The sequence below is a fragment of the Ptychodera flava genome, chromosome 3, assembly GCF_041260155.1.
Source record: "Ptychodera flava strain L36383 chromosome 3, AS_Pfla_20210202, whole genome shotgun sequence".
Classification (NCBI taxonomy): Eukaryota; Metazoa; Hemichordata; class Enteropneusta; family Ptychoderidae; genus Ptychodera; species Ptychodera flava.
The window spans coordinates 49,628,987-49,655,933 of record NC_091930.1 but is presented as its reverse complement, the minus strand read 5'-3'; the positions used below and the strand labels follow the sequence as shown (position 1 = coordinate 49,655,933).

Sequence of the window (26,947 nt, the reverse complement as noted above, 5' to 3'; positions counted from 1 at the left end):
ATGGTAACAACCATTGTCTATTTAGTTACGTTGCTACCAGGATGGGCTAATACATCCAGTGGGCTATGTGATAATTGTAGCAGTGTTGTTGAAGTCATATAACCACTGCCCCTCTGGCTTTCTGGTTTAAGCTTGTCTTGGCCTACTGCTTCGGCGATTCTAAACCAGAAACTCCTCAGTTTTGGTGGTTACCTATTACAGAATTTCCAAACGCACTTTCCACAAGCAGATTGAACAATATCTTCCTCACTGTTTAAGTAGAAGAAGAGATACTATAAACACAGCAATAGAATTCTTATTATCAGCAATGACACCATGACCCCATAATCAAAGAACTAATTTGAATTTTCTGCTTCACATCGCTTACTTGACCGATGGTATAATCAGTAAGGGATCACTGTCGTTCAAAGCTTGAAACTGCGTATTTTGAACTTGAAACCGTGTTTTTGTGGCGAGTAAATCGTTTAATAACTATTTATTTATCCATTAAATTTGTACATTAAGACTGTCAATTATCTGAAACAGTGGGACATAATCAACCCACGTATTGTTTTGCCTCTACGTTGCTAGTACAAGATGCATACAATCGTGATGACCCTCTGATGTTTTTTTCTCTGTAATCTCTCTTTCAGGTAATGTAACCGTACAATCTTGGACAAACTCCACAATAGAGGTCAGTTGGATCCATGAAGATAATAATACAGAATATTATGAGATTACTGCTACCTGTGTACTTGCTGCTGATCCGTGTAAAAATGGCACGGAAACTGTACGTGAGACAGAAAGGTCTGGAACGGTCTATGATTTAACAGCAGGAGCGGAATATGAAATTATAGTGACAGCTTTTAACGCCATCGGTCAAGGAAATCCATCCGCACCAGTACATAAAAGAACAGGTAGGCAAATGAGTCTTTATCTTTTAAGATCAATAGAATAATGCCCTTTATCTTTCCTTTTCGGTAGCAATATGCCCCCTAAACGAAAAGAGTTTTGCCCAAGCTTTCCTTTGGGAATTCTTTAGCCATCCTCCTTCACGACCACAAATAAAAATCAGGGGTCACTGTGCTAGTTTTGGTACTAGAGAAACACATCACCAAATATGTTAGTTTTACAGTTTATTCTAAGATTCCAATTATGAATTTTAAGAAGGCTGCTTAAACAGTGAACTATAACTAAATCATTTTCGTCTGGCTAATTACTAGTAATGTTCCTTGGTAATATACAGTATTGATAACAAAGTATGTTAAGTCAAGTTTTTAGATTTGTGTAGGATTCCAGTAACGGTTCTTGTGTTTGTTACTGTTAGTATATACAGGCGTCCAGTCGTTTGCGTTGCAGTTAGCTAAATTGGCAGTGTAATACATTGCTTACTGCAGTAATCTACATTAAATATTTGAGAATACTGTTGTTAAACATCTAATAACATTATTGTCTCGATTGTCACTTTTCCAATTTTAACGCACACATGGCATCGGTAAATGAACTTTATGTTAGTGCCGTAACTAGTAATCATTAATTGATAATGTTTCTATCTTTCTCACATTTATAGAATTATTGTGAACAAGACGGAATTATCTGTTATTTCCGTAACATTTCGGAAAATACGTTTGCCTGAAAATTTTCTTTTTTTTTCAACAGATCCCAATCCTGTTAGGTTGTTTAGAGTCGTTTCACCGGACAGATCAACAAATTCTATTAAGGGACAGTGGACAAGACCATATGGCCTCATTTCAAGCTATAGGATTGTGTGCAATAGTTCAACTGGAGGTACCCCACACCTTGTAAGAAATCTGGACCCTGATATTACAGAATACACGTGTACAGGATTGACAGCCGGTCATCTGTATACGATGTCTGTTTACACCGTAAGTGGGACAGGAAATGACGATGACATGCTAGAAAGTGAACCAGCATCTGAAGACAAACGAGTTTGTAAGTATAGACTTACTTGTGTTTTTGTTTTCATTAGGGACGACTGCATTAACTTGCATGGTACCTGAAACCCGAGTCCTTGCCTGACCAACTCGGGTGACAAACAGAAGACTTTTAATCCCAAGGTGTGAATGTTCCATTGTTGTGTTCATCTAATCCAGCTGGTGCCATTGTAGTGCCATTGTAGGAAAGGCAGGTCTGTGAAATTGATCCTCCAGTGAAGTGGGGTATTCCTAAGTTAATGGAGCCTTCCCGTAATGTTATGGCTTTGAAAATCTTGCAGTTTCTTGTTGAGTATGATACTCTGATAATTGATATCTTTGTATGTTTGTTTTCTGTAAATGATAAACCTCAAATGTCTATACAAGAAATCTTATGACACTGATAAAATTAAGAAAAAACATTGTTGTTTTTTTAAGCTGCAAAACGTTGTATCTTTGGTTAAACCTTTTAATGATTAAGGATTTCTATTCAGCCTTGTGGACGCTTTTTGTTTTTCGTTGACAGTACATACAAAGGGTCTATGGTAAAAACTTTTACAAAGCACAAATCTAATGAGAAGTTGGCAGAAAGACAGAAATCGTTGGGATCGATTACTAGACTGAAAGTCGATGGCTTAACTAACAATTGGCAATTGATAATATTTCTACCCTCTCAGTAGAACTGTGGCTTGCTGTACTGAATTGTCGGGGGAGGGGGTAATAGCTTTGCCAGGAAAAGTGTTTGCCTGATATTTTCGTTTGTTTTGCATAGATCCAAATACTGTGTTGGTAATCGGAGTCAGTTCACCGGGCAGATCAACAAATTCTATTCAGGGTTCATGGACAAGGCCAGATGGCCTAATTTCAAGCTATAGGATTGAGTGTGTTAGTTCAACTGGAGGTGATGAACACCATGCAGAAAATCTGGACTCTGGTATTACAGAATACACGTGTACAGGATTGACAGCCGGTCATCTGTATACGATGTCTGTTTACACCGTGAGTGGGACAGGAAATGACGACGACAAGTTAGAAAGTGAACCAGCATCTGAAGACAAACGAGTTTGTAAGTAGTAGACTTAATCGTGTTTGTGAGTGGCTTTGAAATTCTTACAGTTTCTTTATTTTGCATACATTACCAGCGTCATGTTTATGTATCTAGTTATCTAATATTCGAAAGTGTTTATATCTATAGAAAGTTTATGACACGGATGAAATAACAAATACAGACTATTGCTTAGTAAACTGCGCTATTGAAAGCCATCGTATATTTAGTCAAACGTTTGGATGATTTTACAATTTATATTCATCCTCGTGGACGCTCTTTGATTTTCTCGTCGTTTGTACAAAGAGTATGACAATAGGAACTGTTGCAATTTTGGTATTGGCCGTGTGGTGCTGTAGAAATGACGGGCGACGCGCTGACCATTAATGTTTATTTATGCGCAAGGGCCAGAGGAAAGTCAAATATTAACGGGCGAGGTTTGCCGAGCCCGTTAGTTTGGATTTCCTCGAGCCCGCGCCCATACATAAACGTTAATGGTCAGAGCAGAATCTGTTATTTCCATTATATTATCAACGAACTGAAGAAAACCGTCAAAAAATTTGCCAAACTTTCCGGAGCGAACGATAAGTGGGCCCGAGAACTGAGAAATACGTGACGCACTGTCACGCGCGCTGTAAAAAATTGGCAAATCCCGAGATATTTTCAGAAAAAGTATCCCAACTTGGCCCATAAGTGCTCCATTTTATTTTGTGATTGATTATAATTTACTTTTGAGCTGTCACGTTTAAATACTTTTGAGTTGTTAATCTTCACGGGTATGCAAATAAACCATTACTCTTTATTTATGTCAGTCACGTGGTTTCAGCTCGACCTATCAAAATGCGTCGGGCAGGGCATGGTAATACAATTTGCATTAATGAAATGGTTTATCTCTATTTTTCAAAATACTGTTTTTTAATTAATCATCTCTCTTTCTTGCGTATGATAATCTAATAATTGATAGTTATGCATGTTTTTCTTCAAATGATAAATACGCATGCTTAATCGTATTTATTATGGAAACGTGTCATGTCTATACAAGAAATCTTATGATACTAATGAAATTAAAAGTAAACACTGTTTATTTTATCCGCGATATTGAACAAGTCGTATGTTCAGTTAAACCTTTTGATGATTTTAGGATTTCTATTTAACCTTTTGGACGCTTTTTTGTTTCTCATCGTTAGTACAAAAAGTATCACGATCGAAAGTGTTGTAGTTTTGGTATTGACAGTGTAAAACTTTGCATTGATGAAATGCCCAGGCTTTGTTCTTGAGATATTGTTTCGTAAAAATGTAATAAGCTAATCATTTCCGATTTTCACTTTGCAAAGCACACATCAAATGAGAAGTTGGCAGAAAGACAGAAATCGTTGTTATTGATTACTAGACTGAATGTTGATGGCTTAACTAACAATTGTCAATTGATAATATTTCTACCCCTCTCAGTAGAACCGTGGCTTGCTGTACTGAATTGTCTGGGGGAGGGGGGGGGGGTTATAGCTTTGCTAGGAAAAGTGTTTGCCTGATATTTTCGTTTGTTTTGCATAGATCCAAATACTGTTGTGGCTCTCGGAGTCAGTTCACCGGGCAGATCAACACATTCTATTCAGGGTTCATGGACAAGACCAGAAGGCTTAATTTCAAGCTATGGGATTGAGTGTATTAGTTCAACTGGAGGTAATCCACACCGTGTAGAAGATCTGGACTCTGATGTTATAGAATATAACTGCACAGGGTTGTCAGCCGGTCATCTGTATACGATGTCTGTTTACACCGTCAGTGGGACAGGAAATGACGACGACAAGTTAGAAAGTGAACCAGCATCTGAAGACAAACGAGTTTGTAAGTAATGGACTTAGTCGTGTTTTTGTATTTATTGATGTGAAATTCTTGCTGTTTTTTTTTGAGTACGATAACATTATGATTACTATTTTCGTATTTGTTTTCCTTTCAATCATAACTCGCATACATTATCGCATACATAATGGAAACATTAGGTGTCAATACAAGTAATATTATGACACGGATTAAATTAAAATTACACATTGTAGCTTTGATAATCTTCGCCAGTGAAAACAGTCGAATGCTTAGTCAAACAATTGAAAATTCTGGATTTCTTTGCATAGCTCCCGCCAGGAATAGAATTTGCCTTATGTTTCTGTTTTTCCACAGATCCAAATACTGTGGAAGAGTTCGACGTCAGTTCACCGAACAGATCAACAAATTCAATTCAGGGAATGTGGACGATACCAGATGGCCTAATTTCAAGCTATAGGATTGAGTGTGTTAGTTCAACTGGAGGTGATGAACACCATGCAGAAAATCTGGACTCTGATATAACAGAACACACGTGTACAGGATTGACAGCCGGTCATCTGTATACGATGTCTGTTTTATACCGTAATTGAGACAGAAATGACGACGACAAGTTAGAAAGTGAACCAGCATCTGAAGACAAACGAGTTTGTAAGTAATGGATTTACCCGTGTTTGTGTATTTATGGCTTTGAAATTCTTACAGTTTCTTTATTTTGCATGTTATCAGCGTCATGCTTATGTATAAAGTTATCTTATATCCGGAAAAGTTTTATATCTATGGAGGAAACTGTATGACATGAATGAAATAACAAACACGCACTATTGCTTGGTAAACTGCGCTATTGAAAGCAATCGTATGTTTAGTCAAACGTTTGGATGATTTTACGATTTTATTCATCCTTGTGGACGCTTTTGTCTTTCTCGTCGTTACTTCAAACAGTATCACGATCGAAAGTGTTGCAGTTTTGGTATTGCCGTTTAATGCTTTGCATCAATGAAATATGTAATAATTTATAATTTCCGATTTATACTTTTGCAAAGTTTAAAGCATACATCGAATGAGAATTTGGCGGAAGATACAGAAATCGTGGTGATATCGATTACTAGACTGCATGTTGATGGCTTAAAGCCGCACTTTTCAATCCCAGGTTCTCGCATTAGTGGAGTTTTCCTCCCGGTCAAAATCTTGGCCAGTACGATGTTTGATTTGTATAACATTGATTACACAAACTGATCTCAACCTTTCATCACATTTTGCTAATCCTTCAAACATATTTTATGCAAGCTATTGATTGACGGTCGGTTCAAATCGGCAACGGTCATTGATTCCCCACCACAAACGCTCAAATTTCCTAAAAAAATTGTCTTCCAGTCGCGTTAGACTTTGAATATAACCACAGAGTTCGATCGGCAGCAACTTCGCACTGACCGCTTGGCAGTCTGTCTGTGTAAAGGGCGTAAACTAAAAAGTGGCATTTTCTGGAGCGTGTGCCCGCATGTTGCCTGTTTTGTGTCCACTTAGACAGTGAACGCCGCCATACCTTGGCGTCCTTTTAAAGGGAGGCTCCGCCTTTAACTAAAATTGTCAATTGGTAATATTTCTATCTTATTCGGTAGAATTATGGCTTGCGTTAATGAATTGTCCGGGTTTTTTTATAACTTTGCCAGGGAAAGCGTTTACCTGATATTTTCGTTTGTTTGCATAGATCCCAATACTGTGTTGGCTCTAGGAGTCAGTTCACCGCGTAGTTCAACAAATTATATTCGAGGATCATGGTCAAGACCACATGGTTTTATTTCAAGCTATAGGATTGCGTGCATCAGTTCAACTGGAGGTACCCCACACCTTGTAGAAGATCTGGACTCTGAGATTACAGTATATAATTGCACAGGATTGTCGGCCGGTCATCTGTATACGATGTCTGTTTACACCGTCAGTGGGACAGGAAATGACGACGACAAGTTAGAAAGTGAACCAGCATCTGAAGACAAACGAGTTTGTAAGTAATGGACTTACTTGTATAAGTGTACTTGTGGTTGTGAAATTCTTGCAGTTTTTTTACTACTATAGTAACATGTAATAATTATAATCTCCGATTTACACTTTTGCAAAGTTTAAAGCACACATCGAATGAGAATTTGGCGGAAAGATACAGAAATCGTGGTGATCAATTACTAGACTGCATGTTGATGGCTTAACTAACAATTGTCAATTGATAATATTTCTATCTTATTCGGAAGAATTATAGCTTGCGTTACTGAATTGTCTGGGTTTTTTTATAGCTCTGCCAGGGAAAGCGTTTACCTGATATTTTCGTTTGTTTTGCATAGATCCCAATACTGTGTTGGCACTCGGAGTCAGTTCACCGCGCAGATCAACAAATTATATTCGAGGATCATGGTCAAGACCATATGGTTTAATTTCAAGCTATAGAATAGAGTGTATTAGTTCAACTGGAGGTACCCCACACCTCGCATTAAATCTGGACTCTGATGTTACAGTATATAATTGCACAGGATTGTCAGCCGGTCATCTGTATACGATGTCTGTTTACACCGTCAGTGGGACAGGAAATGACGACGACAGATTAGAAAGTGACCAGCATCTGAAGACAAACGAGTTTGTAAGTAATGGACTTATTGTATTAGTGTATTTGTGGCTGTGAAATTCTTGCAATTTGTTTGAGCACTGTAACATGATGATTGTTATTGTGTTATTTTTTTCTTTCAATGATAAACTCACATTGGAAACATTCCATGTCAATACAAATAATCTTATGACACTGATGAAATTAGAATTACACATTGTAACGTTGATAATCTGCGCTAGTGAAAACAGTCGAATGATAAGTCAAGCAACTGGATAATTTCAGAATTTTTATTTGGCGTTGTGGACGTAGTTTTCTGTTTCTCGTCGTTCGTCGTTTCTTATTTTCATTTTTGCGAAGTTTGAAGCACACACTGAAGAAGAAGCTGGTGTAAAGACAGAAATCCTGTTGATCGATCACTAGACTAGCTGTTGGTGGTTTAACTAATAGTTGTCAATAGGTGATATTGCTCTCCTTCTCAGTAGAATTCTGATTTGCTTCACTGAATTGTCTGTTCTTTTCATAGCTTCGCCAGGAAAAGCGTTTGCCTTATATTTCTGTTTTCCTGTAGATCCCAATACTGTGGGCGCGTTCGACGTCACTTCACCGGACAGATCAACAGATTCAATTCAGGGAACTTGGACAATACAGATGGCCTTATTTCAAGCTATAGGATTGCGTGTATTAGTTCAACTGGAGGTGATGAACACCATGCATTAAATCTGGACTCTGATATTAGAGAATATAATTGCACAGGATTGACAGCCGGTCATCTGTATACGATGTCTGTTTACACCGTGAGTGGGACAGGAAATGACGACGATAAGTTAGAAAGTGAACCAGCATCTGAGGACAAACGAGTTTGTAAGTAATGGACTTGTTGTATTACTATATTTGTGGCTGTGAAATTCTTACAGTTTCTTTTTTCTTCATACTTTATCAGCGTCATGTTTAAGTACTTTGTTAACTAATATTCGGAAAAGTTTTATATCTATAGAAAAAAATTATGACACGGATGAAATAACAAATACAGACTATTGCTTAGTAAACTGCGCCATTGAAAGTAATCGCATGTTTAGTCAAACGCTTAGGTGTTTTTACGATTTATGTTCATCCTTGTGGACGCTTTTGTGTTTCTCGTCGTTTGTACAAACAATACCATAGTATCAGTATAATAATTGTAAAGCGCCTTGAGCACATGCACCTGTGGATATGTCCGCTATATAAGAACCCATTATTATTATTGTTCTTCTTCTTCTTCTTCTTCTTCTTCTTCTTATTATTATTATTATTATTATTATTATTATTATTATTATTATTATTATTATTATTATTATTATTACTATTATCGGAAATTTTGCAGTTTTGGTATTGGCTGCTTAATGCTTTACATTAAAGGGACAAAGTTGCCCATTTTTCATGAATTTTGTTTGATACGAGACTCTAGTTATATTGTTTGACATGTTGAAAGATACTGAATGAACAGGTGACCATACATATATTCCATCTCGGTTTTAGACACGATAGATAAAACCATTGCGAGAAAGAATTGTTGGTCATGACCAACAACTCGGCTGTTTCATCGCGTGTGAAAAAAAAACCACACACTGACACGTCCCGCTTACAATGTATAATTAAATGGCTCCAGGTCAAGAACGCAGTGTTCTGGATTCACCTAAGCTTACTATCGATGCCGTTTGCTGAAGTTACATTTTCACGGTAACCTTTGCATGCAGACCTTGACCAATATTGTTCTTCGATACACGGTTCTTTGCTGCAAAAGAGCACATTTTTTGAAAGGGCTTTTCAAATGCCTACAAGAGTACAAGCTGCAACAATCACGGAGCCGTTTGCCGACGACATTTACAGTCTCTCTATTGGCTAAATAGCAGATTGTTTTTGTCACCTTTTGTGCCTCCATGTAGACTTACTTGCCCATGGACTGAGGGCATAGAAAGGAAGAAACTGCAGACTGTCACGTTAGTATTGAGGTGATCACCAGATTGAAGCAATAAACTTTGGCAACTGACGCGTGCATTGTGCACTACTGCATGCTGTGTATGCCCGGTCATGACTGCGTGAATATCGCCGTAAGATACTGTAGACATACTTCTACTTTTTTCTTATCACGTCTAAAAGAAACAATTGTGAGACTAAGAACTTCATCCCCAGAAATCTGATTCACTCCCGGGAATAGGTTTCAACCCAGGCTTCGTCTATACAAAAATGTTCTGCAGCTCAGAGTCTGCATGGCAGGGCTGTGTGTTACCGGCTATAGGCCTCCAGTAGTGATGTATGTCCAGTGGAATCAGTCTTGTGGTTTCAGCTGTACCGGCGAACATAAAATTGTGCAGATAAAGATAGACTTGCTCCAAGTCTGTGGGCATATAGGGCCTAGGGATCAAAACTGAAGGACTAAACATCAGCAGACCGACGAACTAATGGCAGGCTGTTGCGTAGTCATGGCGCAAACGCTTTGCTTGACCAGCTACAGTAACTCAGCTGCGGAGGAAAGCCAGGCGACATGGATCAAGTCTAAGATAAAGGTTCAAACGATGTGTTCCTGTTCGTGGCATGACTTTTACGGTATTCACAGCAATTAGTGATCAAGGCCGATTTCCTATAAGCAGATAAGCGGCTATTTGTTTTTGTTTAGCGGTCAGGCAAACCACTATCAGTCAGTGCAGCAAACGCTGTAAAAACTGCCATGCGATGCGAGTGACCGGAAGACAAGGGCGAGTGCTGCTATTTGAAGTCGCGGTCATTGCCGTCCATGTACTCACTAGTGGTTCGAAATACCGTTCAACTGTAACAAATAATAATAAATAATCAGAGAGAAATTCCCCTTTCAATAACACTCGCACAGATTTTGTGTGTCAAGAGGTAACCAACGATCGATAGTAAGCCTACTCGGCGGTTCCACGATGTCACCGACGCTCATTCGCACCGTGACATCCGGGTGCGATGTTTCAATGTTCGATCATCTGGATCATGCTGTTTGAAAAAAAAACATGGCATGGCAGAAAAATGCCTATTAAACTAAAAGTCTACGAAGATGCAGGTTTATGATCAAGATTTGCTCATCATAAAATGCAAAAAAAATGTATGACTCTGTGACTGTTTCACTATCAGTATCACGAACACACGGTAGCAAGCTTGCATGGTTTTAGTTTTATCATAGAACGATTGGGTCTATGGTATTTTTTCTGTTTCACAGTCCGTGTCATTCGATAAAAAGTTAAGCTTACGAACAAAGTCCTTTTACATGTAAGTTTCACTATTTCACAGTAGTTCATTTTGGCGTGTGTTCGTCGTTATCCATTGTACTGAAGATTGTATGAAGGTTACAGGCCGCTCACGCACTCTTCCAAACGATGATCTGAAGTAGTGTGCGCATTAATTTATTATGTGATGGGGTTCAACCATGGCAGTTAATTCAAATCGCCCGGACGCCCAGGCAAGCATTGAACATTGCTGTAAAGAGCAAGAAGGCGCTTTTATATATCCTTTAAGCCATCTATGGTCACTATTTGGGTCTAATATTGATTTGACTGAGGAATTTTGCTATCGAAAAATTTGTAGAAAATGGGCGATTTTGTCCCTTTAATGAAATGGTCTGTCTTTATTCTTCAAAATATTGCTTTTAACTTTATCATCTCTAGTTTCTTACGTATGATGATCTGATAATTGATAGTTATGTATTTCTTTAAATGATAACCTCGTATGCATAATCGCATACATTATGGAAACATTCCATGCCTCTGCAAGAAATCTTATGACACTGATGGAATTAAAAGTAAACGTTGTTTTGTTGATCTGCGCTATTGAAAACAGTCGTATGTTCACTTAAACCTTTTGATGATTTTAGGATTTCTATTTAGCCTTTTGAACGCTTTTTTGTTTCTCGTCGTTAGTACAAAACAGTATCACGATCGAAAGTGTTGCAGCTTCAGTATTGGCAGTATAATGCTTTGCATTGATGAAATGTTCAGTCTTTATTCTTGACAACATTTTTCGTAAAAATGTAATAACTTTATCATCTCCGATTTTCACATTTGCAAAGCACACATCGAATGGGCAGTTGGCGGAAAGACAGAAATCGTGGTGATCGATTACAAGACTGCATGTTGATGGCTTAACTAACAATTGTCGATTGATAATATTTCTACCCCTCTCAGTAGAACTGTGGCTTGCTGTACTAAATTGTCTCGAATTTTCATAGCTTTTCCGGGAAAAGCATTTGCCTGATATTTTTGTTGATTTTGTATAGATCCCAATACTGTTGTGGCGCTCGGAGTCAGTTCAACGGACAGATCAACAAATTCTATACAGGGATCATGGACAATACCAGAAGGCCTTATTTCAAGCTATAGGATTGAGTGTATTAGTTCAACTGGAGGTTATCCACACCTTGCAGAAGATCTGGACTCTGATATTACAGGATACGCTTGTACAGGATTGTCAGCCGGTCATCTGTATACGATGTCTGTTTACACCGTCAGTGGGACAGGAAATGACGACGACAAGTTAGAAAGTGAACCAGCATCTGAAGACAAAAGAGTTTGTATGTTGTAGGCTTACTTGTGTTTGTGCATTTGTGGCTGTGAAATTTTTGCAGTTTGTTGAGTATGACAATCTGATAATAGACTTTGTTGTATGTACTATGAGTTCGCATACTTTTTTGCATTCTGTATAAGTTTTTATTAATGTTATCTGAAATCATTTCATGTCCATGCAAGAAATCTTGTGGTTTAGATGAAATTAGAAATACCCATTGTAGTTTGGTAACCTGCAGTATCGAAAGACCGTTGGATGATTTCAGGAGTCATTACGCCTTGCGTATAACACTTCTTGTGTTTCTCGGCGTTCTTACAAACCGGTTTCATGGTCGCATGTGTCGCAGTTTTGCTATGAGCAGTTCAATACTTTGCATCAATGCAAGATCTTTGTTTTCTATTTTTCAGAATACTATTTTGTAAAAATGTAATAACATTTATTTCCCTTTTGCATTTTAATGCACGGAATGAGAAACTTTTGGAAAAAGAAATCACGCTAATTGATGTTTGACATGCATGTTAATTAATTATATTTCTATCCGTCTTACATTTCTAATATTCTTGTTTGCTGTACTGAATTGTCTGTACGTTCTTTGCATGGCTACGCAGGGAAAAGCGTTTGCCTGATAATGTTGTTTGTTCTTCATAGATCCCAGTACTGTGGGGGAGTTCGACGTCACTTCACCGGACAGATCAACAGATTCTATTCAGGGAACTTGGACAATACCAGATGGCCTTATTTCAAGCTTTAGGATTGAGTGTATTAGTTCAACTGGAGGTGATGAACACCATGCAGAAAATCTGGACCCTGATATTACAGAATACACGTGTACAGGATTGACAGCCGGTCATCTGTATACGATGTCTGTTTACACCGTGAGTGGGACAGGAAATGACGACGACAAGTTAGAAAGTGAACCAGCATCTGAAGACAAACGAGTTTGTACGTAATGGACTTAGTCGTGTTTGTGTATTTATACTTTTGAAATTCTTGCAGTTCTTATGTATGATGATCTGATAATTGATATTGTTGTATGTACCATTTGAAATAATGAGTTCATGTACTTTTTCGGTGTCATGTTAATGTCTTTGTTTATTTTTATCTGAAAATGTTTCATGTCCGTGCAAGAAATCTTATGGCACAGATGAAAACAGAGATACCCGTTGTTGTTTGGTAATCTGCTGTATTGAAGAGAAACGTACATGTACTTTAAAGGTTATTTCAGGATTTTCATTAAGCCCTGCTAACGTTTCTAGAGTTTTCTCGCCGTTCGTACGAACCGGTGTTCACTGTCGTACGTATTGTAGTTTTTTCTATCGGTAGTTCAATACTATGCAATAATGGAAGTTTTTGTATTCTTTTTTGAGAATACTATTTTTTAAAAATGTAACAATATGATTGCGTCTGATTTTCCCTTTTGGGTTTTTACGCACAGACCGAATGAGAAGCTTTTCGGAAAAAGACATCACGGAGATTACTGTTTAAAATGAATGTCAATAGCTCAACACATAACTGTCAATTGATAATATCTCTATCATATTCGGTAGAATTGTGGCTTGCTGTACTGCATTGTCTGGCTTTTTCCCAAAGGTTTGCAAAGGAAAGCGTTTCCATGATTTTTTTATTTCTTTTCCATAGATCCAAATACTGTGGTGGCGCTCGGCGTCAGTTCACCGGACAGATCAACAAGTTCTATTCAGGGATCATGGACAAGCCCAGAAGGCCTAATTTCAAGCTATAAGATTGAATGTATTAGTTCAAGTGGAGGTATTTCCCGTCATGCAGAAGACCTGGACTCTGATATTACAGAATACACGTGTACAGGATTGACAGCCGGTCATCTGTATACGATGTCTGTTTATACCGTAATTGAGACAGGAAATGACGACGACAAGTTAGAAAGTGAACCAGCATCTGAAGACAAACGAGTTTGTAAGTAATGGACTTACTCATGTTTATGTATTTATGGCTTTGGAATTCTTGCAGAATCCTTATTTTGCATACTTTATCATCGTCATATATATGTATCTAGTTATTTTATATTCGGAAACGTATGATATCTATAGAAAAAATTGTATGGCACGGATGAAATAAAAAATACGCACTGTTGCTTGGCAATATGCGCTATTGAAAGCAATCGAATGTTTAATCAAACGTTTGGAAGATTTTACGATTTTTATTCATCCTTGTGGGCGCATTTGTGTTTCAAAATAATATCACAGTTTTGGTATTGACCGTGTAATGCTTTGCATTAATGGAATGATCTGTCTTCATTTTTGAATATATTGTTTTTAACTTTATCATCTCTATTTTTACTTTTGCAAAGTTTTAAGCACACATTGAATGAGAAGATGGCGGAAAGACAGAAAGTTTGTTGACCAATCACCAGTCTGCCTGTTGATGGATTAATTTATAATTGCCAATTGATGATGTTTCTATCATTCTCAGTAGAATTTTGGTTTGCTATACTCAGAATTGTCTGTTCTTTCCGTTGCTTCGCCGGGAAAAGTGTTTGCCTGATATGTAGGGTTTTTCTTGTCCCGCAGATCCAAATACTGTTAGGTTGTTAAGCGTCAGGTCGCAGGACAGATCAACAAATTCTATTGAAGGATCATGGTCGAGACCAAATGGCCTAATTTCAAGCTATAGGATTGAGTGTTTTAGTTCAACTGGAGGTACCCCACACCATGCAAGAGATCGGCACTATAGTATTATACGATATACTTGCACAGGTTTGTCGGCCGGTTCATCTGTATACGATGTCTGTTTACACCGTCAGTGGGACAGGAAATGACTACGACAAGTTAGAAAGTGAACCAGCATCTGAAGACAAACGCGTTTGTATGTAGTAGGCTTACTTGTGTTTTGTGTATTTGTGGCTGTGAAATTCATTCAGTTTCGGGAGTCATATAATATGATGATTGATATCGCTTTATTACATGCCTCGTATATCGAACGCCGCGCGCTCCATAGGATTCTATGGTAACTCGTTGATGACGTCGCTGGCCGCATAGTCATCACTGGACTGAAAGTGAACCGGAACTATTTTCAACTTGACAACATTTTATGTAAAAATGTCGAAATTTCATGTTTTGCAAAGGAATCCGGTTTTGGAAAATTTTGCTGAAATAAAAATTGATAAACCGCATAACAGTAGTTTAAATATATCATTTGCGCCATTCGATGATGAAAATCGTTCCATTGTTAACGGATTTTCGTCTAAGATAGAATAAAGCATTGGATTATCATTTGCCAATAAATCTTAATATTTTGAGTGAAACTGTGTAAGAGAGGCATGTAATAAAAACATTATAGCCCAAACATGGGACTATGTACCCTCGGGGCAGGAGACCGTTTGCCCTCCTTATGTCGGGCAAATGGTCACCCGCCCTCGGGCACATAATCCCATGTTTGGGCTATAATATTTTATGTTTTTTTCTTAGATGATAAACTTGCATACTTAATGGGAGCTTTTCATGTCTATACAAGAAATCTTCTCACACTGGTGGAATTAAAAACACATATTGTCGCTTTGATAATCTGCGCTATTGGAACAGTCGCATGTTTAGTCAAACATTTGGATGAATTTAGGATTTCAATTCATTCTTGTGGTCGCTTTTTGTGTTTCTCGTAAAAAGTCTCGTAAAAATATCACGATCGAAATTGTTGCAGTTCGGTGTTGGCAGTGTAATGCTTTGCATCAATGAAATGTTCTGTCTTTATTCTTGAGAATATTGTTTTTTAACTTTATCATCTCTAATTTTCACTTATGCAAATTTTGAAGCTCTCATTGAATGAAAAGCTGGCGGAAAGGTGAAAATTGTGGTGATCCATCACTAGGCTACATGTTGATGACTTAACTAATAATTGCCGATTGGTAATATTTCTATCCCTGTCGGTAGAATTCTGGCTTGCTGCTGAATTATCCGTTCTTTCCATAGCCTCATAAGAAAAGGCGCTTTCCTTATATTTTTCTTTGTTTTCCGTAGATCCATATACTGTTGTGGAGTTTGGCGTCAGTTCACTGGACAGATCAACAAATTCTTTTCAGGGAACATGGACAATACCAGATGGCCTAATATCAAGCTATAGGATTGAGTGTATTAGTTCAACTGGAGGTAACCATCACCTTGCAGAAGATCTGGACTCTGAGATTACAGTATATAATTGCACAGGATTGTCAGCCGGTCATCTGTATACGATGTCTGTTTACACCGTCAGTGGGACAGGAATGACGACGACAAGTTAGAAAGTGAACCAGCATCTGAAGACAAACGAGTTTGTAAGTAATGGACTAATACCTTTTTGTATTTGTGGCTTTGAAATTTTTGCAGTTTCTTGTGTATCGCAAACTGTTTTTCGAAAAACCCACCGTTTTATACATCAATTTTGCGTTTTGTACCAACATCTCCACATGTAGCTTATCATTTTTGTGTGGTTAAGTAGGATAGAAAATTATATTTCTTCTTATTTCATCTTATGTCCGTATCCATATAGCCCGGAACATTGCTCGGTACAGTTCGCCGCCGCCTAAGTAGAAGGGCACATGTGATGGGATAGGGTAGAGAACTCTGGGTTGTCTTGTTTTCAGAGTAATGAGCAATTTTCGTTAATAATTAAATCCATCAACGATTTTTAACCCGGATTAACATGTTGGCATCCATTGAAATGTGTGAAAGAGCTTCACAAAAAATACTAATAAAAAATGGAAATGAAGAAAAGACAGAACGCTGACTTTTATCCAAACGTACACTTGTGTGCAATGTTTTTCATGACAGTGTAATATTTTGGCATCATTGTGCTTCTTATAGGGTAGTTTACTATGTCACTTCACCTACTTTACACACTGAAGCATAAATTGAAAGGATAAGCTAAGTTGCTCCCCCTTGAATATGAATATTTGCAAGTAAAGGTCATAGATCATCACAGCCACTGCTACCTAAAGCACCGTCTGGACATTTGTAAAGCTCATCTCTGTGTTGTTCGTTCGAAGAATATACTAAAAAAGGAAGTGTCGCGATCAAGATGTCATCAGAACAGAATATGTTATATCGAAACAAACAGTACATTGTAGTAATTGGAATGAAAGTGACCCATGCGGGACTCGAACCCACATCCCCGGGATACATTCGGATGCTCTACCAACTGAGCTAATGGATCAATTCCTAAGTTGGTGACTTCTATGCGGGTCCCTGTTGAATGCATAGGATCCTTAGGCAGAAAGATTAGGTAATGAGTTTAGCCAAAACTTAATATACACGCACATGAAATGAAGAGCCCCATCTAAGTGACAGGACCGACCACAGTAATTCCAACTGATCCATTAGGTCAGTGGGTAGAGCATCCGAAATATATTCGGGGATGTGGTTAGAGTCCTGCATGGGTCACTTTTCATTTCATTTACAGTTACAGTGGTAAAGTTATTCACGTAAATATGCATTAGAAATATATTATCGCAGTTGCTTTTTCGTCAATGGTTTTTGTGAAGTATGATTTATCATCGTCTTGTTTTCAGATCCAGAAGTATCAAATATACTGACAACTGCCACCACTCCTGACAGTTTCGTCATAACTTGGGCCAAACCTGACGGATACTGGACTGGATACGCTCTCACCTACGACCCTATGGATAATCAACAGAACGCAGAGTCTGGAAATGAGGAAATTTCTGATCCAGATCAAAGCATCACAGCTCACATCTTCCGTGGACTTTTTGCTGGCACGGAGTATTCAGTCGATATATTGACCATAAGTGGTGAAGATGGTGACGTTGACCCACTTTACAGTGATCCTTCCACCGAAACGGACAGAACAGGTAAATTGTTATTTTATCATATACCCATGCCAATATTGCTACATCCTAGTGACGTTCACCGTAAAATATCAGCCATGATATTTCACGGTAAACGTCGTGATATGCACGATGAACGTCATCAGTTTTAGAGTTTTCCCGAACTACATAGTAGTTTGTTGGTAAACAACGTAAACAACAAAATGGCTGCCGCTCCCCGCCTGCGAAACGATGTCGCCGACGTAAAAACTTGAAGGGCTTCGAGGAACACGGGTATTTCTGGTTGCAAATACGGAAATATCACATTGAGTCTTGAAATGTTTTCCCATGGTATTTTTTTGGTCAAGTTCTACACACGCGATTGTGCACCACCTTTGTTGAAGGTCGATTCCCTCCAAGGTTGTGCTGGCGTTCATGCTGAAGCTTAGACAAAGCTTTGATTCAAAAAAATCAAAGTCAAAGGTTGTATTGCAATCTTGTACAAAGGTTAATGCCCAAAGTTTGAATGAGGTTATTTTCGAAGGTTAAATACAACTTCAGCCTTAGAACCTTCGTCAAATGTTCACAATGAACCTTTCGACAACCTTAGTTTTCCGAAAGGTTAGACAAAGGTTACTTTCACAAGGTTAAATACAGCTTCAGCCTTAGAACCTTAGTCAAATGTTTACAATGAACCTTTCGACAACCATAGTTTTCTGAAAGGTTGGACAAAGGTTACCTTCAGAAGGTTAAATAAAGCTTCGCACCGGGAACATTTGTTGAAGATTTGATTTGAACCTTCAGATAGTTGTTTCTAAAAGGTATGTCGCGTGAAGGTGTGTGTGTCGTCAGCGCTGGTCATATACCATGTGAAAAGAGGGGTGTCCGTATTACACCTTGAGGGATAAGCAAAAAAGAAGCGACCGAGAAATGCGGAAACTACACTGAAAAGCGTGTTTTACAGGCGATTTCGCTTTTTGAGTAGAAAAATTGCTTCATCATAAAGTTCAATATCATATCATACATTATAATTCTAACGTTATTTTCACTTGCACTTGACCGAGAATCTTTCTCAAAAGTGGTTTCGGCAACATTACCATCGTCCATCTTGAAATGAAAACGAGGTTATATACAAGAATTTGAATGTTGTTTTTCGTGCCCGTCAACGATCTGGCAAACATAGTGGACTTCACTATAAGCATGGAGGTAGGAAGAGACGGAGATCTGACTGCTGAACATTTTGCGAGGGCTCCGAAGAGGATTTTATCAAAAGACCAGAATGTTTTCCCGGATCTTACACGATCTTCAAGGTAAGTTGCCACGCGCCACGTAACGTATGCAGACGACAAAATGTTTCAAAATTACCTTCTGTGAATACTTTACATCGAAAAAATGAAAATGAACGTTGTACCTGGCTAATCTTTAAACAAACGGAGTAATTTCATGAAAAATATATGGAAAATATCATGACCAACAAAACTAAAGTATCAGCAGTGGGCTTATCGATGATAGTTTGACAAAATCGCACCACGACGCGATGGTCACCAGATCTGCAGAAGGACGCCTTTATCAAAGTGGTTTTGTCTCCCTGAATGTTCTGACACGATCGGTCACAGTCCCAGATTTTGTCACGGTCTTTTCTGACCACTGACTTAACTCCAGTATAGTAGTGGCTCGAGGTTTAGCTTGGGTATTTGGATCGGATGGCAAAATTTGGTTTACCGTCCGACCCAAATACCCAGGCAAAACCAGCAGCTGCTCCAGACCGTGATTTTGTATATACGCGTTGTCTTCATCAGGTTGTAGCGTCTCAATCTGACAGATGTTCCTATTTGCCAACATTGCATTTGCAGTGTCCCTAAGTGCTAATGTCTCAGTTTAAGTTTGCAACCAATGGGTGCAAAAGAGTAATTGACAGATTTTCTTTGTTCAAATTTTTTTCAGTGAAAGTTCTTGAGGGAGGCTGTTATGCCAAATGTTTGTTCTGTTATTCGTCAATGGGAAAAAATGACTCTCCTCATAAACTGTCTCTAAGTATTGAATCCTCTCAGTATGTTAATTGTATTCACAGTAGTATTTTTTGTATTTAATACATTTTATTAGGTTTTCTCAAAAGTGTACAAGGTAATATTAATGTACCAAGGTGTACTTATAAATGTTTTTTATCAAATTCTCAACTTGATCAAAGTATGCATTGATTTTCCACTTATGACCAGTGATCTAGTAAATATATAAATTTCCACTCATGAATCAGAAAGGTCTGCCTTCCATAAACATTAAAAGAAAAAAAATAAAATACAAGAACCAGTCAATTTATCTTGAACAGATCTTGAGAAATGTATGGCTAGAGGGTGAAGTTAACATTTTGAAAAGTTTTTGTTATTTTTTTTGCTCTCCTCATCAATGCAGTCAATATGTCAGGATTCCAAATCACGTTGTTCACATAGTGTGTGGCATGTCAGTAAATGAATTCTTGTTCAGGTGTAAATTCAATTGTCAAACAATAACAATCACTGAAACACAAATTCCAAAATCTGTATTGACAAAGTGCAGACAGAATTTTAAATTTGGTTTTCCATGACAATGTATGTGATGCAATGTAAAAATACTGGCAAATTGTCATCAATAGAATTACTTTGCTTGTCTTTTGTAGATCACTTATCTGAATAACAAGCCAGTGAAGGAAAATCACTGCCATGTACAGCCTGGAAAGGGTTTTGCAACCACATGTCTGCCATGCTGTATCAAATTACACACTACAAAACCATTGGGATCAGAACTGTTCCAGACATTTAGAGCAACACATCTGTACCACAGTGATGGCATATACCACCCCGGATCCGCAGCTTTAGAGCCTGAGACGACTCCTGCAAAAAGTTTGCGAAACCAAAGTGTAGCTGTCGTGAAGCATGCGTGAACAGTACACTTTTAACAATCCCATGAACACTGAATTTCCTGATTTTCACTTTATGACACATTTGCAGGAGAGTTTATTGCAACATCACAAGTTTGTACAATTACTCCTAGTGCTTCCAGACAACCTTGAGAACCTAGCTGCCTCTCATTGAAACAGCTCTTGGTAATTTTGTAGTTGGTAGTTGTCTCTAACCCTAGAAATTAAATGTGCCCAAAACAGAAAATGCTCCTATCTTAAATTTGAGCGGGGAATATACAGACTGAGAAAATCTCATTCTCAGGAAAATTTAGTGATTTCAGCTAAACAGTAGACTTGCTGACACTTATTGCCAATATTTATCAAATGACATGTAATTCTGTACCTATACTACAGACAATGAAAGTATAATTAACATTGCATTGTAATTAGAGATATAGGTAATTAATTATCAAAACAGTGTAGTATGTTGTGTCATTTAATATGCTGCCTTTTGTTGTTCAAGTTGATTTAAAGGAATTTATTAAAATATGTTTTCACTAAAAATATGTTGTGTACATGATGATATACAAGTGCTTACAATCACTTGAAAAGACAATGATTAATTGGTGTGACAAAAAGGCAATTTGATGTAACGGGCTGGTATGGCTCTGTAACTTTCAATGATTTTTCACTATTTTTGTCCTTAATGTCAACTGCAGTTTCTTTTTCTACTCCCTAAGCCATGCTGAGTTACACAGTGTCAAATTTGTAAATTCAACCTGTACATTGACAGACTGCGATATTAGTGTTGACAAATTAAGTGAACACTGGTCTGGATAAGGGTTAAAATGCAAACAATAACTGTGTAGTTTACAAATTCATGTATTGACCCTGTGTTGACGAGCTAAGTAATTGTTTCAATATGCTTCCAGGAGTTACACAAGAACTTATAACTGACATTCAAAACAAAAAAAAATGAAAAAATCATCAAACTGGTCCTTGTGATTCTTGAACAAAGCAAAATGTAACACAATTGGCAAACACAGTTAACAGAAGACCAGTGTGAAGAAGACTTATTGAGTATTTCAGAAGGAAAGAAAAGAGAAATAAAAATAAAACTTTGGGAAAATATACTTAAAAGCAATAAGTCACATTTCATAATACTTACCTGAGATAAATTACAGCAGATGTAACCTTAACTTTTGATGATTTTTACAGTAATTTTGTTCTGCCTTACAATAAGTTTTTTCTAGTTGTACCACATACAGCATGAATTGCCAAAATGACTGATATTAAATTTCTGAACAGAACTTGTATAAATGTATTGTGCTTTGCTATTGTTGAGGATTGAATTTCACTCTAGTTGTCAACGATATTGTAAGCTATATACACTGTACCTGTAGGTTATGTTGAAAAGCAAGCACTGGGCATTTTTATGATGTATCATCTACAGAACAAGAAAGTGCAAGCGTAACAAGTTAGTACAAAATTACTGTAAAAATCATCTAATGTTCAAAAGGAATAAACCTTCAGATAATATTGGCAGCACAAAGCTTTGAGAAGGGTTGCATATGGCAACATTGGTCAAAGGTTAGAAGGTCAATGGTTAAGTGAAGGTCGGAAGGTCGAAGCTTCAACAATGGTTGATACGCTGAAGCTTCGAACAAGATCAGGAAATCAAAGCTGCAGTAAAGGTAGGTAGTTTGAAGATTTAACAAAGGTCAGAAAGAGGAAGCTTCGAAAGAGGTTGGTATGTTGAAGCTTCGACAAAGGTCAGGAGGTCAAAGATTCAACAAAGCTTGGCAGTAAAGCTTTCCCGAAGGTTGGTTCATCAAAGCTTCAACAAATAGGCAAACCTTGGTTGAAGGTTAAAATCACAAATCTTCAAATAATCTTGGTACGCAAATTGGTATTCAAATCTTGGGCGTGAAGCTTTGTCTGAGCAAGCTTTGCCAAAGGTGTTGCACAATCGCGTGTGTAGCAAACATTCTGCTGTTCGCACGGCGCCGGAACTGTGCACGGTCTCCACCGAACAGGTAGTGAGCGCGTGGCGTGACAGCGATGTCGCGCGCGCGACGACTGTTGACATGACAACTCTAAAGGTAAACTAACAAAATGGCGTCCCCTCTCCGCGCGAGCTCCGTGCCGTACGACGATCGAAATCAGGATAGATTTAAAGCTGAACAGTTTTTGGATCGGTTACAGTTGTACTAGCATATTGCACCTTAAAATGTTCCTTCTGTATGACGAGTTTTGTATCCCGTGTCTTTCTTCTTGGGTTTCATTGAGATATGGACGACTTGCAGCTATGTCGCACGTTATGTTGACATCTTCGTCGTATACTTTATGAGTGAAGCCTGTTCACATAAACATTCTGATATTTATGCGCAAGGCGTAATAAAGTAAAGCCTCAAAATTAAAGGTTTTACGTTCTATTAATAAAAATTCCCTAAATTTATGGGCATGGGTATATGATAAATCGGTTATTACCCAATATCGCCTGTTCCTTGTGTCGTATCAGCATTCGTGTCATTTGTGCTGCGTCAGACACTCGACTTCGTCTCGTGTCTGACGCAGCACAAATGACACTCATATGCTTATACGACACAGGAACAGGCGATATTGGGTAATAACCTCTAAGTATTTCATCTCTGTTTGTCACTACTTATTTAATCACTGTTGGACAACATTTTATCTTTGAAGTGGTGTATATCAGTTGTTTGTTTAAGATTTTTAGTTTTCCCACGACAATGTCTCTCTAGTGTCCCGTAATCGGCGATAAATACATTCCAACACGTATTTATCATTTATTAACCTCTCAACTATCTATTATCCAGTTCCCGCCACGGCGACAAACGTCACATCGGAACGTGTCGGAACAGATTTCGTAGACATTGCCTGGGATATTGATGTCACAAGTTTGTATGAAGAATTTACCGTAAACTACACGGGTCAGCTTGACACAAGGCAACGCGTCCAAGTTACAAAGGTTACGTCAACGAGTCTTCGGGATCTACTATCTGGTGGTACTTACACTATAGAGATATACACGCATTCCCATGACAAGACAAGCGAAAGCAGTGTGCCAATCAACGTAACAACAGGTGTAGTACCCTTTTCCTTTCTTTTATCTGCATTCAATTTCGTTTTGAGGAATATAATGAGCGGAAGTTTAAGGGCGACTTCATGACAAGATTTCGCCCAGCAGACAATTATCACATTCATCATTGATGGTAAACAACACTGTAAAATTTCTCAAGAAATACATGGAGTATTGATTTATTGTGGTACCTAGAGATTTAAGAAACATGTCAATTGTGAAAAATCAACCATGAATTTTTTCATAATGCATAATACAAACAATAATTACTTGAACATTTAGAGTTTAGAGATAACTAGCCCAAAAGAAATCAGGTAATAAGGATGCGAGATAAAATGTTAATGTAGGTCAGTGTAAGCTGTCAGCAGAAAATTTGCGACATTAACCTGTCTATGCTGTTTGGCAGCTCAAGCATAATTTTAACACAAACATGCAAACAAATACGATAATAATGACCTCAGCCCACGAAGTGGTTTTCCATTTTAATGACACTGATTGAATGCCAGTTTGACACGCAGGGTTCAATTTTGACTTTTGATTCTACTCAGAGCCACCAGGACCAGGAGAGATAAGAGTGACCGGACAAAGCGACGAGGAAATACGGATCCAGTGGGCGGCACCTGATTGTAGTCTTGGTGAGGACTGCAATTATGATGCATACAAAGTAACCCATGAGCCAGAGCATGGAGACGTGGAACAACAGTCGGACCTGGGATTGAATGCACGGTTGGCAGGTCTTAATCCCGGCGAGCTGTATAACATTGCTGTTCAGGCAATGAGTGGTAACATTGAGAGTAAACCACAAATAATAACGGATAGAACATGTAAGTTCTTTAATCTTAATTTGCTAGCTGTTAATCTAACTCCTGTATCCTAGGTGTTTAAGTGTTTGTGAATAAATGTTTATTGCTTTGGACAACGTAGTGTCATTATGTTATTCTGCTCATATTAAACAGTAAACCAGGTCCCGAATTTCCTTCACGGCTGACGTAAAACCTATTAGGGTTATTTATTTGGAGGCAAACTCTCTCACGTCATAATATCCACACTGTCAAAGCACGATTAGAGCTGCTGCTTGTCATACTTTGACGACGACTACTACGAGTTGTTTATATTATTATTATTATTATTATTATTATTATTATTATTATTATTGTGTTTATGTTGTTGTCGTTGTTGTTGTTGTTGTTTTTGCTGCTGCTGCTACTGCTGCTGCTGCTGCTGCTGTTGTTGTTATCAGTGCCGGTTGCACCCGAAAATTTAACCCTTGTGGAAACAACAGTTGTATCGTTGCTGGTTCAATGGGATAAACCGAAAGGGAATTTCGAATCCTACGATATATCGGTAAAGTATGTGGATGAAGAACGAGACAAAAGTCCAGACAACGTCAATATACCATTGCCTGATAAAGATGACGAATACCCGGCCTCTAATATCACCGGCCTTGATCCGTTCACCGAGTACCTAGTTATTTTAACTTCTTTAAGTCCGGAGCCTTACAGAACGAGGAGTTATCCTATCTACACACAAGGGGAAACTGATATCGCCCGTTAGTATTCTTTTTACCGTACTCTTTTAAGATTCATTTTTATTTAATCAGTTTCGGTAAGGAATTAAACGCTAATGATGTTCTTTCGAAAGTAGATATATGTTCGACAGTAGCCTATTTAGATAGTAACACGTGACAATGAGGACAATATCATGATATAGGGATAGTGATCCTGACCCAAATATTGATGATGCCCGAGCTGCAGGTGAGGGTATCGTCTATATTTCAGTCAGGATCACCAGCCCATCTTCATGTGTTATTAATTTTATTACATCGGACATTTGAAGTCATCACAGAATCCAGCATTTGTACAATGCGCATCGACTTGCATTTGGACCGCTAGCGCGTGGCGCAAGAGTCGAGGGCAATAGCAAATCGAGCCATGCTATATCACTATTTTGAAATGTCACGTGGCGGTGTTTTAGCAAATAACGAGATCAGTACTATAGGTGAGGTGTAATAAAATGCTTGCATTTCCTATAGATAGGAACATTTTACAGCAGAGTGATGTGAGGACTTCCGTAATATAAAGTCTCTACCTATTTACGTTCTTTGTAGCTCCAGCACCATCGGACAGTCAACCAGCAAATAATCCACGCACCACACAGACTACAATAACAGTTGAGTTTACTGATGACATTTTCACACATGACCATGGTCCAGTGCTTTATTACAGCGTAATTGTGACAGAGGATGACGTAACAGGTAAGCAATTGTGTTCCACTATTTTCGAAATTATGTATGTATGTATGTATGTATGTATGTATGTATGTATGTATGTATGTATGTATGTATGTATGTATGTATGTATGTATGTATGTATGTATGATGTATGTATGTATGTATGTATGTATGTATGTATGTATGTATGTATGTATGTATGTATGTATGTATGTATGTATGTATGTATGTATGTATGTATGTATGTATGTATGTATGGTAGTATGTATGTATGTATGTATGTATGTATGCATGAATGTACATACGTATGTACATACGTACGTACGTACGTACGTACGTATGTATGTATGTATGTATGTATGTATGTATGTATGTATGTATGTATGTATGTATGTATGTATGTATGTATGTATGTATGTATGTATGTATGTATGTATGTATGTATGTATGTATGTATGTATGTATGTATGTATGTATGTATGTATGTATGTATGTATGTATGTATGTATGTATGTATGTATGTATGTATGTATGTATGTATGTATGTATGTATGTATGTATGTATGTATGTATGAGTGCATGTGTGTGTTATCCTAGTCTATACATAGTATACGGAGAGCAGTTCCTTGTATAAATTTAAGATAATTTGTTTTGTAAACACTGAGACAATTAATCCACAATAGACAGCCATTCTTTATATAGCATTACGATACTAACATCATTTTCTCTGCTACTTCATTAGGAGGATATGATGATTATCAGCCAGAGAGAGGAACAGACCCAGATCCACAAATGACTACATGGGCTCAAGCGCATGGCAGAACCGTGAGATATCAAATCGATGAGCGATATGAATATCCATGGCCATATGAAGGTATGTTACAGATAATTCACCGAATTTAGTCAAGTGTTTGGGCCGCCATATTGCTGGTTATAAATGCAACGTATAATGTTTATTTTCTCAGTAACAAATTCTACCATATTTTGTTTGTTTGCTCTTCACTATATCGTTTCTTAAAACAAATGATTATTATCACATTAGCAAAATA

At 37.8% G+C, this 26,947-nt stretch overlaps 1 protein-coding gene and 1 long non-coding RNA gene across 2 annotated transcripts; both read left to right on the top strand.

Moving 5' to 3' along the window:
* On the top strand, positions 1-13,863 carry LOC139129376 (fibronectin-like). The gene is made up of 10 exons (XM_070695010.1): positions 1-58; positions 633-896; positions 1,639-1,932; positions 2,686-2,979; positions 4,510-4,803; positions 5,134-5,313; positions 6,485-6,778; positions 11,637-11,930; positions 12,572-12,865; positions 13,562-13,863. The coding sequence occupies exons 1-10, from the start codon at positions 1-3 to the stop codon at positions 13,861-13,863; spliced, it is 2,568 nt and encodes an 855-aa protein (XP_070551111.1).
* Positions 13,864-24,923: 11,060 nt separating this feature from the next.
* LOC139130219 (uncharacterized) lies at positions 24,924-26,768 on the top strand. The gene is made up of 3 exons (XR_011551819.1): positions 24,924-25,217; positions 25,776-25,922; positions 26,641-26,768. It is a non-coding gene; the product is annotated as an uncharacterized lncRNA (long non-coding RNA).
* Positions 26,769-26,947: the final 179 nt, after the last annotated feature.